General features: G+C 54.6%; 1 protein-coding gene across 3 annotated transcripts in view; it reads right to left on the reverse strand.

Moving 5' to 3' along the window:
- The window catches only part of PRAG1 (PEAK1 related, kinase-activating pseudokinase 1), a 52963-nt gene extending 38035 nt beyond the window's left edge, over positions 1–14928 (reverse strand). The window contains exons 1-3 of one of the 3 annotated variants that reach the window (XM_079778961.1): positions 14669–14928; positions 9792–10214; positions 5931–7777 (exon numbers count right to left, since the gene is read on the reverse strand). In XM_079778961.1, coding sequence (XP_079635087.1) covers positions 5931–7777; positions 9792–10124 — 2180 coding nt within the window. In that variant the 5' untranslated portion in view covers positions 10125–10214; positions 14669–14928. Of the gene's footprint in view, positions 1–5930; positions 7778–9553; positions 9614–9791; positions 10215–12643; positions 13913–14668 lie in introns of those variants that run through there. The other 2 variants (XM_079778962.1, XM_079778963.1) reach the window with 2 other exon arrangements.
- Positions 14929–15955: the final 1027 nt, after the last annotated feature.

A 15955-nucleotide genomic window follows, 5' to 3' on the forward strand; every position in this document is an offset into this window, starting at 1 on the left:
CAAACAGGATATTATGGAATTACAGATGGCTAAGCATGCTCTTTATCTTTAAGGAGCATCAGGCATTTTTTTTCCCTTTAATAAATGGTTATCTATATGCCTGTGCTAAGCTTGATCTTGATCTTGAATTAGGTCAAAAGACAGTTAAAGGAAGGACTACTCCCAGGCAGCAAGCTGAGCTGACCTCTGCATTACTGAACAGAACAGAGAATGTGGTGAGAATCCAGATGCTATTGTAACCAGCCTCATCAAAGGGAATCAAAGCAGGGTGAGCCGTTGGTGGTCATATTACACATGTGCTCATTTAATCACATCAACTCAACCCTCAGGGACCTTAAGGGGGAGGCACCGGCTTTTCAGCGCCTTGTACCAAGTGTAACAGAAAGCGGGCACTTAGTAGATATTGACGAATTAAAGAATCTCTAATCCCTAGCCTTAGCCATGGATGCATGCTCAAAAAATGGGGAGAATGCCATACATATTCTAATATACCACTTTTCAACTCAGTGATTTTTTTTCTTTTTAAATTACAGAATAGAAAGACAGGAATCCATTTTAACTCCCAGTGCTATGGCATCATTGGATGTCCAATATTTTTAGGGTCTACCCACAAGCTCATGGGAAGAGGCCAACTATTCATTTGCCCCTGGTATGGCACAGAACATAAAGTTGCGTTGTTGATACCTGTGCTTTGTTCTGTTTGCTAAACTCCATGGGTGGGGGTGGGGCGTGGGGGTGAGGTGAGGAAGGAAGAGTCTCCCCTGAAGTGCGCCCAGTATTCACTGGACCCTGGACAGACTCAGCCTCCTCCATGAAAGATGAAACAGAGGGCCGGAGACCATGGGATACCAGGACACAGGCTTTATTGGAGATCACCCTGCCGGCCGCCTTCCAGAAGGGGAGAGGGAGAGAGAGAGAGAGAGAGAGAGAGGAGAGAGAGGAGAGAGAGGAGAGAGAGAGAGAGAGAGAGAGAGAGCGAGCTCGCCGGGGTGAGAGTGCCTTTTAAGGGGAGGAAAAGAGGGGACGGGGCTTAGGGTACTCAGCCCACGCTGATTGGTGGTTTCATGTAAGGTACATGGTTAGGGGCCTAGGGATTTAGGAATTGGGGGCTTAGGGTATATGGCAGGTGCTGATTGGTGGTTCAATGTACAGTCCATATAAGGTGTTCAGGAATGTCCGGCTGCAGGTGGAGTTTACGTCATACTCCGTCCATCAGTTGGGGGAAGGGAGGATCTATCACTCCAACTCATTTCAGTTTTGTCAACAAGGCTAAACACACTCAGAGAAGGCTTTCTAATATGAAGTGTGCTTCTCAAAATGCCACATGGGAAATCCCATTACGCACCACGGCTCTGGGATTTCCTCGGAAACTGCTGCCATTCCCTTGCAATCCGCTCCCGAAGCAAGTGCCACGGGAGCCAAGGAGCATTCGGAGCTCCAATCAGATGGGACACGGGGTCTGGAGGCAACTGCCCACCGCACTCACTCACTCTGCCCCACCCTCGGGGCTCACGCTGAGAGAGCATGCTCCGGAGAGACCACACAGGGAAGTCCGTCCCATTTCTCTGGATAGCACAGCGGCCACTCCCGAGGCCAGAAAACAGCTGCATCTGTGACACTGTCTCCACCTGCCTGCCGAGGAGCAACAGGGGAGGGAGGGAGGGAGGAAAATGAAGAGCGACCAAAAGTCCAAGGACAGACTCAGTCTCTGCTCCCAGAATCCCCGCAGCGGGGGAGCATGTGGTTAAGTGGTGGGTGAAACGTACAATCAACAGGAGTGACAACTGCAAGACAAGGTCATGGCCCCTCGCGTTCTTGGTGAGACTTTTCTTTCTTTTGATCAGTCTCACCGGGGCCAGACTGGTTGGAAGCTAAAACCCTATAAACTTGTCTTATTTCTCATTCACCTGTCATCCTCTAATTCCACCTCTGAGCTCCGGCTACTTTCCTAATTGGGGGTTTCTGTGTGAGATGTTTGCGCTAATCAGATGATTCCCCTGCAACTGACCTTGTCACTCAAAGGCCATACGTCATTTCAAAACAGGTTTGCGGCTCAGAAGAAATAAAGGGCAGAAATAAATTTGATTCTTGTGCATTTTAATTATTTCCCCAGGCACTTCTGCTCTCATTAAATTGCCTTAAGTCTTTGAATGTGACATTTGAAGGAAGCAGCCCACACTTCTTTCCTGCAGGTTTTAGTTTTCTAACCAGCAGTACTTGTCACTCCTGACCTCCTAACCCCGCTCTACATGGGAGTAGGGGTGGTCCAGAGGGGTTCGAGGGGTCTGTCAGTCTAAGTAGGTAAGAGCTGGTGTCTGCAGGAGGCTGTCTTGGCAGCAGCAGGTGCAGAAGGACCCAGACTCTGCCTTGCCTGCCCCGGAGGAGGGCTGGGCACACGCTTAAGCACCTCCGAAGTTAAAGCGCTGTCAACGCATCAAATGAGCGTTGAGAGCCTTTGTCCTACATGGCATCACTGCAAGGGGTTTCTCAGCAACCCTAGCGGGAGTTTACAGAGGACAGGGCCTCAGACAGAGCGACTGCCGAACAGTTAAAACAAGACCGCAGGAAAGCCAAGTCATTCTCAACATCCATTTTTTTTTCCCTTCCAAGTCAGAGTCTTGTAAAACAGGACCACAGGCAAACCAAAATCCATTCTCTGTACTCTTCCTAAAATACATAGGAAGTATTGTCAAATCAGAAGTAATACTAAGCTTTCTTTATCGTTGTATTAGTGTATGTGTTACAAATACATGTTATAAGCGTTCTAGAAATTATCTGAAATTCCTAAAGTCTAGTATGTTCTGGTATAATGCTAAAAAATGTTACAGGAATGACCAAATTTCCTTGTCAATTCTATTATAATAAAAACTCTCACCGGATCTTCAATTTATAGTTACTGTTTTACTCTGAAGGTTTAACAACATGTTCCTGCAAAGTGCTTTATCTTCAAGGAGATTCATGGAGAGGACCTTTGACAAATGCACAGTCCTGATGACTCTGAGACCGTGGAGCAGAGCTGGGTGGGGATTTCCAGAACTAATTAAAATAAAATTTAAAAAGCTGGATTAAAAAAGAGCAAGAATGAATAACATGGGACTGAATGAACTGAGGAGGATGACTATAATTTTTATCCAAATTCTGGACTAAAAGGAGAAGCAGTGGAGAGATGTAGACCACTTCTTCCCAAGATGCCAGACTAAGACTTCCTACTTCAGCTAAACATGAAACCTTACTTCCTTTTTTTAAAAAAATACATTTTTACTGATTTCAGAAAGGAAGGGAGAGGGAGAGAGAGAAGCATCAATGATGAGAGAGAATCATAGATAGGCTGCCTCCTGCACACCCCACACTGGGGATTGAGCCCGAAACCCAGGCATGTGCCCTGACCGGAATTGAACCCTGACCTCCTGGTTCATAGGTTGACGCTCAACCACTTTCTTTTCTTTTCTTTTTTTCTCTTTACTCTGGCATTGGCCAAAGTAAAAGACAATGCCATCACCTGTATGCCAGACCCTTGTTAGGTGAATAACCTCTGAAATTCAGAAAAATATTTATTGCAGGCTAGGAGGAAACCTAACTGACTCCTGGTTTGAATGAGCAAACGCAACAATTCCTGCAAATGAATCCATTAATAATGCCTCCTTCGTGGAAGTGGATTGTGCCTGATAGGATTTACCCTAAAACTGTGAGCCCGAAGTTGTAACCTGTGTTATTACCAGAGAGATTCAGCAAAGAAAAAAACAAACAACAAAAACAAAATTACAAAAAGGATAAATGAAAATTTCAAGAACTACTACAGAGCGATAGCTGAGAGTGGCACGGATGCCTTAAATTTTGATCACCTCTCTCAGACGGAGAATTTGATCAAAATGAAGGAATTGTTAAAAAGAAACAATAGGCCCAAAATGGAGTCATTTTTGCTAAGCCCCACCAAGACTTAATCTAATTGCAACTGTAGCCTCTCCCAAGAATAGTTTTAACCCAATCAGTCTGGGATTTCTGGTCAACCCTCGTAAGGTCATCTGCCGGATAAGACCCCCTGCCTTCCTTTAAGGGAAGGTGACCTTGCCTGAAATAATCCACTCTTTAACTTCCTTGTCTCACCCTGTTTCTGCCTATAAACCCTTCCATTTTATACAGTTCCTTGGAGCACCTTTCTATTTACTAGATGGGATGCTGCCCTGATTCATGAATTGTTGAATCAAGCCAATAAGATCTTTAACGTTACTCGGTTAAATTTTTGTTCTTTAACACATTGCTATGGCGACTGGGGTTTCTTCCAGGCCCATGATTCTTAAACGAGAAAATTTTAGTTCCTTCAGGCTTGATCTTATGGGGTGTGGGTGTCCCTGCTGCCGTCAACAGCTTCTGCCTACATACTAACTAATCCCTTGCATTGGATCCTGTTCATCTCCTGTGAGCCTTTTAACAATCGGGGCTATAAAACTATTCTTACTGTCATCTTGTTTTAGAGAAGAGAAACCTGGAGGCTCAGTCATGGCCAGTGGCTTGTTCAAGATCACTCAGCCTGCAGGTGAGACAGATGCGATATGAACTTGGTTTCTGACGCCAAAGCCCGTGCTTCTCACTCACCTGCCCAGGCCTGAGGCAGAGCGATACAATGCCCACGCTTCACTCTCATGCCCTGCTCGCTTCTCCTGCCTGCTGACGTGCCCTCTGTGTTTAGGAACACAGACTGGAGCCAGGCTGCCAAGTACAGCTGTGTAATCTTGGCAGGTTACTCTGGCTCTAGCCCGTCTTGTCATCGGGAAATTGGGGTGGTGACTCCTACCTCCTAGGGCTAGTCTGAGGATCAAATGAGCTAATATGTCAGACTCCCAGAGCATAGTAAACACCATATACATGGGAGCTCCTCTTAGCTGCTGAACCTCTCATTCATCTAGGGAGTTAAAACTGTAACCAAAGGGAGTCAACCGTCCCCTGAGGACCTGGAGGGCGTCCACCTCGCACGGCCGGCAGGTGGCCAGTGCGATGCCAGAACAAAGCAGGGGTCCTGGAAAAGCGCCTCACAGCCTCGGATACCCGGATGCTCAAAGGCAAGGGTCTCAGCTGCGTCTCTCTGTGGTCAAGTCCCTGCTCCTGACATCAACTCAGAGGCGCATGAGCTGACACAGATCCACTGGAAACAGCCTGACTATCTAGTCTGTTCAGAAAGACTATAATTTGTTTTTAAAACAAAACAAAACAAACAAACAAACAGCAGGCTTCTCCTTTTCCTGATAGGAATCATTAATAGAGGAAAAAAGTTTCCCCCTAAAATGTAAATTCCATGAGCAACTCAATACCTTTAAAAAGGCATTGAATATTTGGGGGCCTTTGGAAGGTACTTTTAAACTGGCAGGAGACCGCAGTGAAACAGTGGAGAAAGTTGTGAGTTTCCGCATGCTAAAATGAAACTTTTTTTTTTTTTCCCTTTAAAAACCCACATCTGAGGGTTGCGAAGCATGCGCAGAGCGTCCTACTATTCTGCTTTTGGGCCCGAGGCCTCATGGCCACCGTGGTAACGGTTCCTGCAGCACACCCTGGCACTGCCCCTCTGCGTCTCCAAACTCTGGAGCGGAGCCTCCTTCTTTCACACGTTTGAATAAATGGAGAATTTCAGAATTTCCTTGAAAAGAGGGCAAAAAAGAGTCCCAGAGTATAAAAGTATGGGCACCAGGGGACAGCGACAGCACTTCTTGGAAAAATGGATTCCAAATAGCCAATCCCAAGCAGGGCGCTGCTTGTAGGCTTGTTTGCTGCCCACAAGCATGAGCTGCAGCTCTCAGGAATTTACAGAAGGCACGAGGGCCGGGCGGCCGCTGGTCCTGAGTGCGGGACTCAGAGCCTGGGCTGCAGGCCTCGAGCAGGTGGACAAGGTTCTGGAAGAGCCTCCTGTCCCGCCCGGCGAGTCAGACGCTCGTACTCACCTGGACTTCGGAGGTGGTGGAGGAGGTGAGAAGGCCTCAATCCCATTTCTGTCCTTGGGGAACTCAAAGGCAAAGGAGGCCGATTTGCTCATCCCGGTGCCCGCTTTGTCGTTCTGCCCCGGGGCGCCGTCCGTGGGGCAGAGGTGGTGCCAGGTGGAGGAGCTGGAGGGCTCCCCGGTGCCCTTGGCCAGCGTCTCTCCGCCCCAGCTTTGACTCAGCAGGTTCTGCTCCGCCTCCTCCTCTTCCTCTATCCGGCACTGGCGGCTCCAGGCCCCCCCAGTCTGGTAGCGGGGCCGCCTCTGGTCCGAGGCTGAGGCAGCGGTGGCAGGTGGGGGACACTTGGCAGAGTCGTGGTTGGCGACGCCGTTGGCCCGGCAGGAAGCAGCGGGGTCGGCCGGGCACCGGGAGGAAGGCTGGGGCCCAGTGCTGCCCCCCGAGCTCCCTTCGCTGAGGTCGGACAGGGGGGAGGGGGAGGGGGATACCGGGGACCCTCCGGGGCTACCCCTGGACAGCTTGGGAGGAATGGCAGGCCTCCCCTTGGGGGCGCTCTGGCTCGCATCATGATGGGGGCCTTCCCTGGAGCCCTTCCCCTGCCCGGCGGACGCCTCCGGGTCGCCTGCTCCCGGGTCCTGGCTCCCGGGCTGGCCGAGCCACTGCACGCCCACGGCGGAGTCTGGGCTGCTCAGGTAGATGGTCCGGTGGTCCTCCTTAGGGTAGGCTGCCATGATGGTGATGGTGGCCGCCACCTTGGGGGCCACATCGGGGCCGTCCCTGTCCCGGCTCCAGCCAGATGCTGTTTTCTGAGTCCAGGTGCTCACGGTCCGGCCCTGGCCGTGGCCCTGGCCGGGGCCAGCTGCGGGCTGCTCCGCCTTGCCCTGCGGCCTCGAGGGCACCGGCAGAGCCTTCTTCCTCTTGGTGCTCTCGGCATAGATGGGTTCGGGCTGCACAGCCTCCCTGGGGTGGCTGGGGGGCTTGGGCTCCCCGGTCGGCCCCAGGCACCTGCTAGAGGTCACGGCGGGGCAGCCGGAGTCCTGCTGCTTCCCGGGCACGGGCTCCTTCACCAGGGAGCAGTAATCGCTCTCGAGATGGGGGGCGAAGGGGCTGCTGGCGCCGCTGCTGGCACTGCCGCAGGACAGGCCGTCCGAGGAGCTGGCCGCCTCCGAGGGGGGGGACAGCTTCCTGGAGCCCGGGCGGGGCGGGCTCTCTGCGGGGCCCTGGCCACAGCACTCCCTCGGGAAGCTCAGAGCCTGCTTCCCATCCTCCGCCGGCCCCACACACATTCCCGGCTCCCAGCACGCGGGGGAGCGGGCCCCTCCGCCGGCTCTGTGCCGGGGCCCCTCAGCCTGGGCGGTGTCCTTGGCAGCGGGGCTCCTGGGGCAACAGTCCAGGATGGAGCAATATTCCCCGCCTTCGCTGTCCCCGGAGGGCGAGCACCTCTGATCGCTGTCATCCTCAGAGGGCAGGGGCTCCCGCGGGGGCTGCGGAGGGGGGTGGACGCCGGGGTCCTTGGGACAGCCGGGTGTCATCCTGCTGCCAAAGGCGGCGAGCTTCTGGTGGCCGCTCTCCCGGCCGGAGGTCAGCTCCTGGTGGGGAAACGTGGGTTTCCCTTCTCGCCCAGCCTTCTCTTCGGGGAAACTCAGCGGGTGGAAGGCGGTGCTCCGCTCCCCCCGGCCCCCGGGGCTGTGCAGGCCGACCATGGCGTACACCGGCGGGCAGCGAGGGGGGCCGTCGGCGGGGGCAGCGGGGCCGGCAGGCTTCTGGACGCCTCGGAAGCTGCCCAGGCACACCATCGGCACGTCTTCCTGCTTCGGGAGGGGCAGCTTGCCGGTGGCCCGTCTCCAGATGACCTACACAGCCCCAAGGCGAAAACTGACATTAGACCTCACCGGAGAGAGAGGGAGAGAGACACCGTGAGAGGGAAGCGCCTGACACTGCAGGGCAGGGGCTGGGCGGCGCACCTGCCTTCCAACCTGCCGCAGCCCCCGCCCCCCCCCCCCCCCCCACCTTCCCCCGTCACTGCTGGGGCCCCGGGCAGCCACGGGTCTTCCCGGACACTGAGCTGCCCTGCCCACTTTGGGCTGTCATTCTTTTGGCTTGGGTCTGTGAAGTAGGGGGAAAATCACTCTGAAAAAGAACATTTTGCCTTTTCCCTAGAAACTGCCGGATGAGGTAATTTCTCCTATGGGCTTTGAAAATAGAGTTTTGGATTTTGTTTAAATTTTTGTGTGTTTGTTAGTCTTTTGATAACCATGCCATGGACATTCCTAAAGAAACCAAAGTTATAAGGCTTTTTAAAACACCTTGGGTGAGGGGTGGGGGCAGGGGCAGGAGCAGGAGGGGGAGGGGGTGCTTTCCGAGATGAATCGTGCCCAAGAGCTGCCAGCTATAGGCAGCGACCTCAGCCGGGGCCTGCCCAGGTGGCTGGAGTCCTTGAACTCGGAGACAGAAATGTGAACTGGTCACTCTCATCACTGAAGTCACTGTCCCCTCCTTCTCTACTTCTAAAGCGCCCCGGAACCCCACTTTTAGCATCAGCTTCAGAGTGGGCCCTGCATCTGGCTCTTTTCCAAGATGATTCTGAACAGAAAGGGCCCCTGGCTTACGTCTGTGAAGGGTGACCTGGTGAATGGACACGACCAGCTTACCCTGCGGGGACAGGGAGCTCAGTGCCACCAGAGATGCCTTTACGCAACTAAGCCTCTCTCCCCGGGCTTACCTCTGACCTCCGACCTCTGACTTCCCAGAAGCTCCCACACCCTTCCCGGTCCCCTCACTATGATGGTTTGGGAAAACTAAAACAGGTAAAGAGGTCACAGAGTTCGCAAGCCGTTCTTAAGACATGTCCCCGACATCCAGCTCCGCAGACATGTCTGGAGCAGGCTGGCCTGTCCATGCCCTCTAAATAATTATGCCTTTGCAAGCGTTTGCTGTGGGATAAGCAGAATGGTCTACTCTCTAGGGATGGAGCTGTTTTACTTAGTGATCCTAAGTCAAAGCCGGTAAATATCCAAGCTTCACAACTGGAAATATGAACACTGGCTGGGGATGGGATGATCTTAAGGAGTTACTGCTAATATTTTTAAGTGTGATAATGGTATTGTGGTTGTAGTTTTTAAAAGACTTCATTTTTTTTTTTTAAAGACGTACCAAAGTGAGGCGATGACTGGGTTTGCTTTAAAATCATGGGGTAGGGAGGGTGAGGGGTAGAGATGAAGCAAGACGGGTTATACGTTGATGAGTGTTGATACATGCTACATCATAGTGGATGCATGGAATTCATCAGGCAATGTTCTCCTGTGTACACATTTAAAATTATCAATTAAGCCCTAGCTGGTTTGGCTCAGTGGATAGAGTGTCGGCCTGTGGACTGAAGGGTCCCGGGTTTAATTCCGGTCAAGGGCACATGCCTGGGGTTGTGGGCTCAATCCCCAGTAGGGGGCGTGCAGGAGACAGCCCATCAAGGATTCTTCCTCATCATTGATGTTTCTATCTCTCTCCCTCTCCCTTCCTCTCTGAAATCAATAAAAATATATTTTTTAAAAATAAAAAAATAAAATTATTGGTTAAAAAAATCTTGAGAACTTTTTTTAAACAAGCTCCATTTCGCGTGCCCGGATATTTACCCAAATAAACAGTGAAGGCAGTCTCCTAAACTTCGAGGGGGTGGGTTAGCGGTCCTTAGCCTAAAGAAACAGACGGGAAGGAGGGAGCGGTCAGGAAGGAGCGGTCTTGGGACAAGCTGACGGGCAGCCATCCTGCGGGAGTCTGGCTCTAATAGCCCTTCCTGGCTGCCAGCCAGTCAAGCAAGCGTTACAACAGGAGCAGCCCCTGTAAAAATGCCACAGGGGTGAGTCAGCTCACCTGCGAGGCGTCGGGGCTCAGGTTCGCCGCCTCTGTCCACACGTCCGAGGCCTCGGAGCTCAGCATGGTGGGCTTCACGGCGATGGTGGGCTTGGAGTAGGGTGAGCTGTTCACACCCTCATCTTCCAGGCGGCAGTGCTCAGGCCTGGGGGGCAGGCGAGGAGGGGGGAGCAGGCCGCCCGCTCGGGGCTGGGGACAGGTGGGCGACAGCTGATGGTCGCCCCGCAGGCAGAAGCAGTTCTTGCAAGACCCGGGCTTCCAGATGTGCTCCACAAAGTCACTGCACGCAGACATCTTCAGGCTCTCGGGGTTCAGTCGGATGGTCTGCTGCATCTTGGGCGGACAGTGCGCGGCTGGCTCATCCTGCCCCCGGCGCTCTGGCGTGGTCTGGTGGGAGGCAGACGCGGGTCACAGAGCGGCTTCCTGGAAAGGGAGAACATGGGGTCTGATCAAAGACCTCCCCGCCAGAGGACAGGCGCATTTTCACTGAGGGTCTGGCTCTTTGATGGGGGAGAAGAGGGGAAGGGAGGAGAAAAGGGGGAGAAAAAAGAAGCTCATCATTCGCCTTCCATTTATTCCCAGGCCCTCGCCCGTTTCTCATAAGGCTCTTAGTCACCCGCTCGTGGTGTGGCCTTATCAGAAGCTGTAAAAACTAAACGCAACTGCTACGTGAGCAGAGAGCACAGTGACGTTTCAGTCCCTGAAAATCCGGAGCACCTGGAGGCTGGGGGCAGGTAAGCGGAAGTCCCATGGAGGAGAAGTCTGTTATCTCATCCGTGCATCCCCCGCCACTAGGGGTCCAGAGCCTGGGACTCCGCCCCAGAGGAACAAGAACTAAGAGGCAGTACAGCCAATAAAACCGGTGGCTTCCGGGGCATAAGCCACAATTTTTAACCAAGAGCTATGTGAGCGGGGAGGCCAGTCCGGGCCCTGAGATCAGGCTCTCCTCCTTCCTTGAGACCAGGCAGAGAGGGAGGGGGTGCGAAAGGGGAGAGCTGTGGTGCCTGCCTGCCCCCACAGGGGACCCCAGTCAGGAGGTCTGGCATCCTGGGAATTTACCTCCCTCCCCCTGCTTCATACACATCACTCAACCCGGCGCTCAGTGAGGTCAGCCAGGCTGAAGCTGCAGGCCAAGGGGAGAACAGACAGAAACGCATAAGCACCTGTGGGCTAGGGGTGGCAGGACAGGGTCCAGGAGAGGGAGGAGAGGATCACACAGTAATTTCCCCAGGGATAACCCTGGAGGTAAGGCAGCCAGCGGGCTGAGTTAGTTGCCTCTGAGAGGAAAACTGAAAGCAGAGAGTTTGCATCACAGAAACGAATAAATTCACCATTGAGTGTCCCATTAACCTGAGTAACCCCCTGTCAGGAAGCTTTATGCCCTTCATATGGACGGGAAAACAATGGCAACCACATAAACTAAGACCTGTCCCTAGACAAATAGTGTGGTGGTTCTGGAAAGAGAAGAACTTTGCTGGCAGAGCCTCAAAGCCATGTCATTGGTCAGACCGGGGATGTTCAACCGGCGTGCCACAGGAGTTTTTAAAACATGAAATACCTGCCTGTTTAGTCAGGGGCACTGTCCTCTCTTCCCTTAGACGGTCAAATGAAAAAAATGACAACAGCCAACACAACAATAGCCATCGGTGTGAATGAATCAAAATTATACCTCCTTTTTTTTTTTTTTTTGTCAGATCTGCAAATAACATATCTCTCGGTGTGCCGCAGAATTTTATTAACTAGTTTATGTGTGCCAGGAGATGAAAACGGCTGAAATGGCTGGGTTAGACTGAGACCTCCCTTTCCCTCATTTATAGAAACTGACTTCCTCAGAAGGAAGGTTCATGAGAAAATAAGCCTGGAGAGTGTAAAGTGAACAGATTCCATGAAATAGGAAGGGTTTTGCCCTCCACTTTCTTCCCACGAGAATCAGCTTTGAGGCTGATGCTCTCTCCACGACCAACAGGACTCACCAGGTGGAGTGAGCCAGGTGCCCCAAAGATGATCCCAGAATCTCTGTGGGAAGCGCTATCTTTCTGATCTCCCACACTCAGGCAGGAGTGTTTATTCAACAAGTGCTGACGCTAAACCCGCCTCCTTTCCCTCCAGAGTTCACCTGGAAGCCCCCTCACCTTTCAGCTAAAGGAACGCTCTGGAATAAAAGACACATGTTGGTCTTTGAGCACCGGTGGTCACGCATCCCTCCCTCCCAGACGTCTGCAGGCCGGGCTCCTTGCCCTGAGTGCGTCCAAGCAGCCGGTTCACCCCTTGCCAACTTGCCCAGAAGAGGTCACTAAGCTTCAACAAGCAGAGGAGGACAGCAAGGATTTTTCTCTCCTACAATCTCTGCTGCTAATTTCTAGAAGCGGGGGAGGGGGGGGGCTACCTTCCCGGCCACAGCAAAGGCAGACACACCTTCCCCCCCCCCCCCCCCCCCCCGCCCACATTGAACCCCTGGCAGAGGCTCCGGAGTCCCTGGGAGGGCTGGAGGCAGAGAGCTTGGAAACCAGTTCCGTGTGGGCTCCTCACAGTCCAGCAGCCTCCCCTGAGGCTGGGCTCCCTGGGGGGGGCTGGGCATCCAACTGCTTCCCAGGAGCTACCACAGAGCCACAAAGAAGCAGTTTCCGCCACGGGCAACCGGGCAACCAAGAGCACAAACTTGTCACGGTTGCCTGGTGCCGGGGGTCCCCCGGATTACCAACACCAGGGGGAGCTTCCTTCCGACCCCCCAGTTCCGGGCACTCTCTCCGCGCCCACCGGAGGCTCTGCAATTCTCTGACAACCGCACAACTTTCACCAACAGGACCGACTGCTCAGAGATGCAAAGGTTAACAAAGCCCCGGGCTTCTCACCATCACCGACGCGCTGCATCCTCTTAAAACTGGTTTCTCCGTCGCGGCAAACAATGTACCACCCTGTCCGGCTGGGAAGGATTCTTTCCCAGTTAGGTCTGTCTAGAGAGGGCTGAAAGGATCTCGGTTTGTTTTAAGTAAAAGACGGTGAAAAACTCAAGTGGCACTCACACACCGGGAGCCGCGCCGCGCCTCCCAGCTCACTCTCCATCGCCGGGCAATGGCAGTGGCACCTTCCCAGCCCACATTCCTTCCCTCTGAGGGAAGGCGGCCCCCAGAAGTATGCAAATTCCCCCATTTCTGTGGGAGGCAGCAGTGTGAGACTAGAAGGAGATTGCAGCATGCTTTCTGATCCAAGTCATGATAAAGTATCTTTGCCTCTGCAAACTTGTGCACTGGACTTGAGGCTACTCTCTGAAGACTGGAACTGTCAGATGCATCCCCACCTCCTTTCCAAAAGACCACAAAGAGTGCTGGCCAGATCCGGACCCATAAAATTAAATATTTTGGCTCAAAATATTGCCCCTCATACTTGCATCAAAAGTTGTTTATGCCTTACCCTGAAATGACAGACTACCAGAAAATGCTCATCTAAAAAAATGTACATATATTACAATTAAATGAATGCAGGAAAGGAAAAGAAAAAATATGTATGAAAGGGTCTGGATTTCAGTAATTCATTGAATTACTGAAGGGTTGCCCGGGCAGAGAGGAGAGAGTGACAACCTTCACACACACACACACACACACACACACACACACACACGATAAGTTATGACAGTCACCCAACTTTTTATTTTATTTTTTCCTTCTCCAATGCCATGCAATCTAATCTCAGCAGTAGGAATGCGTTCTGGGTGAGACCCTCTACAGTCTAAACCAGTAAGAAGGGCACCGAGTTGCACAAGACCCCAAGATAAGAAAGTAACTGCGGAATTCTCCGGGGCTTCGTGTCCAAATTCACTTTCAGAAAGGGCAGGGGTTGCTATCATCATCAGTTCAGGCTGAGATCAATAAGGTCTCCGGGACCTGGCTCTGGACCTGACTTATTGCAAAACTCCTCGCCGCTAGATCTTCGGGCTTGGCTCTCCCATCGGCTCTGCACAGCGGTGTGCTTGCTGGCTAGGCTCTACTGGAGGGAAATACACAGGTGCCCGGTTAGCCGGCCCTGCCTCCGTCCCCATTCGCAGGACCTGAAAGTGGCGAGGTCCGCGTGTGTGTGTGTGTGGTGTGGTGTGGTGTGGTGTGGTGTGGTGTGGTGTGGTGTGGTGTGGTGTGGTGTGGTGTGTGTGGTGTGGTGTGGTGTGGTGTGTGTGGTGTGGTGTGGTGTGGTGTGGTGTGTGTGCTGTGGTGTGGTGTGGTGTGGTGTGGTGTGGTGTGGTGTGGTGTGGTGTGGTGTGGTGTGTCCCGGCTGGGGAAGGAGCAGCAGAGGCAAAGGGGAAGAACGTGCCCAGGGCATGCCTTTCAGAGGGCTCAGCCGTAGCTCAGGAAAGAGGCATCCTTCAGTCCCTCTGGACACTCCATGGAACCCGGTGCCGCTAAGGGGCAGCTACGACCCTGGCGCCCCAAGCCATCACCACCGGGCTCCTGGTCCGGGCGTCCCGGGTGGCCTCTCGCTCCCCACCCCCTTGACAATACTGCTGGGGTGGAAAGGCGGTCTCCACACTAGCAACCCCAAAGCTCTTCGGTCTTGCCCCAAACCGAGCAGCGGGACCAGCAGAGGAGTCCGCTTCCCCTCCCGGAACTCCAAGGAAAGTTTCCCCGTTTTCCCGAACGCGACGATCAAATGAATCGAAAACACCCCTCCGGCTCCCGTGCGCTCCAGGCTGGGCGCCTCCGCCGCGGGCACAACCCCGAGCGCACGCGGTCCGCCGCTCCATCCTCCCCCCGCGGCCGCCTGTCACCCCCGCGGACGCCGGCAGGGGGTCGGCCGCCCGCGATCCCGGCGCCCCCCTGGAGCTCCCTCTGCGGCCGCGTCTGCCAGACAAAAAGGGGCCGAGGTCGGAGGACGCGTCGCAGGCTCACCTCGCGGCCGCGCTCTCCCGGCCTCGCTGTGGGTCGCCGAGCCGCCAGCCGCCCGGCCGAGCGCCGCGGAGCATTGTTCGGAGAGAGCGCGCGCGGTGCGTGCCCGGCCGCGGGCGGCTGCCGTCTGCCGAGCCCGGCGGCGGGGTGGCAGCTGCGAGCCGGCTCCGCCCCCTCCGCCTCCGGTGACGCCGCGCGCGCGGCTGCAGCCGCACCTCCGGGCTCCCACCGCCCCGGGCCCTCAGCCCCGCACGCCGCCAGCTCCCTCCGCGGCGGTCTCGGGCTCGGCGGCGCGGTGCCTCCCAACTCCCCACGCCTGGCCCCGCCTCCCGGCCGCTGCTCCCCGCCCGCCTCCCGGCTCCGCCCCTGCCCGAGACTTGGCGCCTTCTGACCCCGAGCCAAGCCCCCATGTGTACCCCTCCCCACCCACAGCTCTGCGCGGCTCCGCGGGGCCGAGAGTCGGCGTTTGCAGCCTTCCACGAGGTATGCATAGGTGCCCCTCCGTCCAGTCCGCTCTGGGGGGTGCGGAGGACGGGAGGGTACAGCACCAGCTCTGGAGTGTGTGTGTGTGTGTGGGGGGGGGGGGGGGGGACCCGAAAACGACAGGTCGCGAGCAGAATGAAGAGGTCAGGATCCCAGACGGGACCCACGAGCAGCGTGAGCACCGTGATCGTCAATTACCGTTTCCCTGGGAGGAGGGTGGCGCCAGACGGAGCCAGGCTGGGAATCCCGACCGCGGGTCCTGGCCCTGCTCAGACCCTGGACTGATTCGCGGCCTCAGGCAACTTGCTTCATCTCTGCATTTTACTTTTCCCGACGTGGAATGCAAGGGTTGGACTGAAGATAGCTGATCCCCCAGGACGCTGGGCCTGCCGGGTCCTTCGCAGGCCAATATTACTTACACCTGCGTTTACACCATCGCCATCAAGTGACTCATTTGCTGAGATAGAACGGGTTCGAGGTAGTCATCCGGCTGAAAATCTTTTTACCTTTCACCGGGCTTTGGCAGCCTAAGGCCCAGTCGGTCCCTTCCCTTCCTTCCCTTTGCTGCCTACGACAACAGGATCACACCTTGACCTGGGTGTGTCTCAGGCCGCCAGCGGCCGCTCAAACCTCTCTCCTGCCTGGGTTGGAGGAATGTGGTGAAATGGAACAGGAAGATGACCCGGAAAAACACCTGCGGCCTCCTCTCTCCTCCAGGCCTCCCCCAGGGAGACAGTGCATTGTAATTCCAATTAGGGTCCCCACCGGGCTGAGAAAGGAAGGCTGGTTCCTGCCTGCGCCCTCCCT

This window comes from Cnephaeus nilssonii (assembly GCF_951640355.1).
Source record: "Cnephaeus nilssonii genome assembly, chromosome: 8".
NCBI lineage: Eukaryota > Metazoa > Chordata > Mammalia > Chiroptera > Vespertilionidae > Cnephaeus > Cnephaeus nilssonii.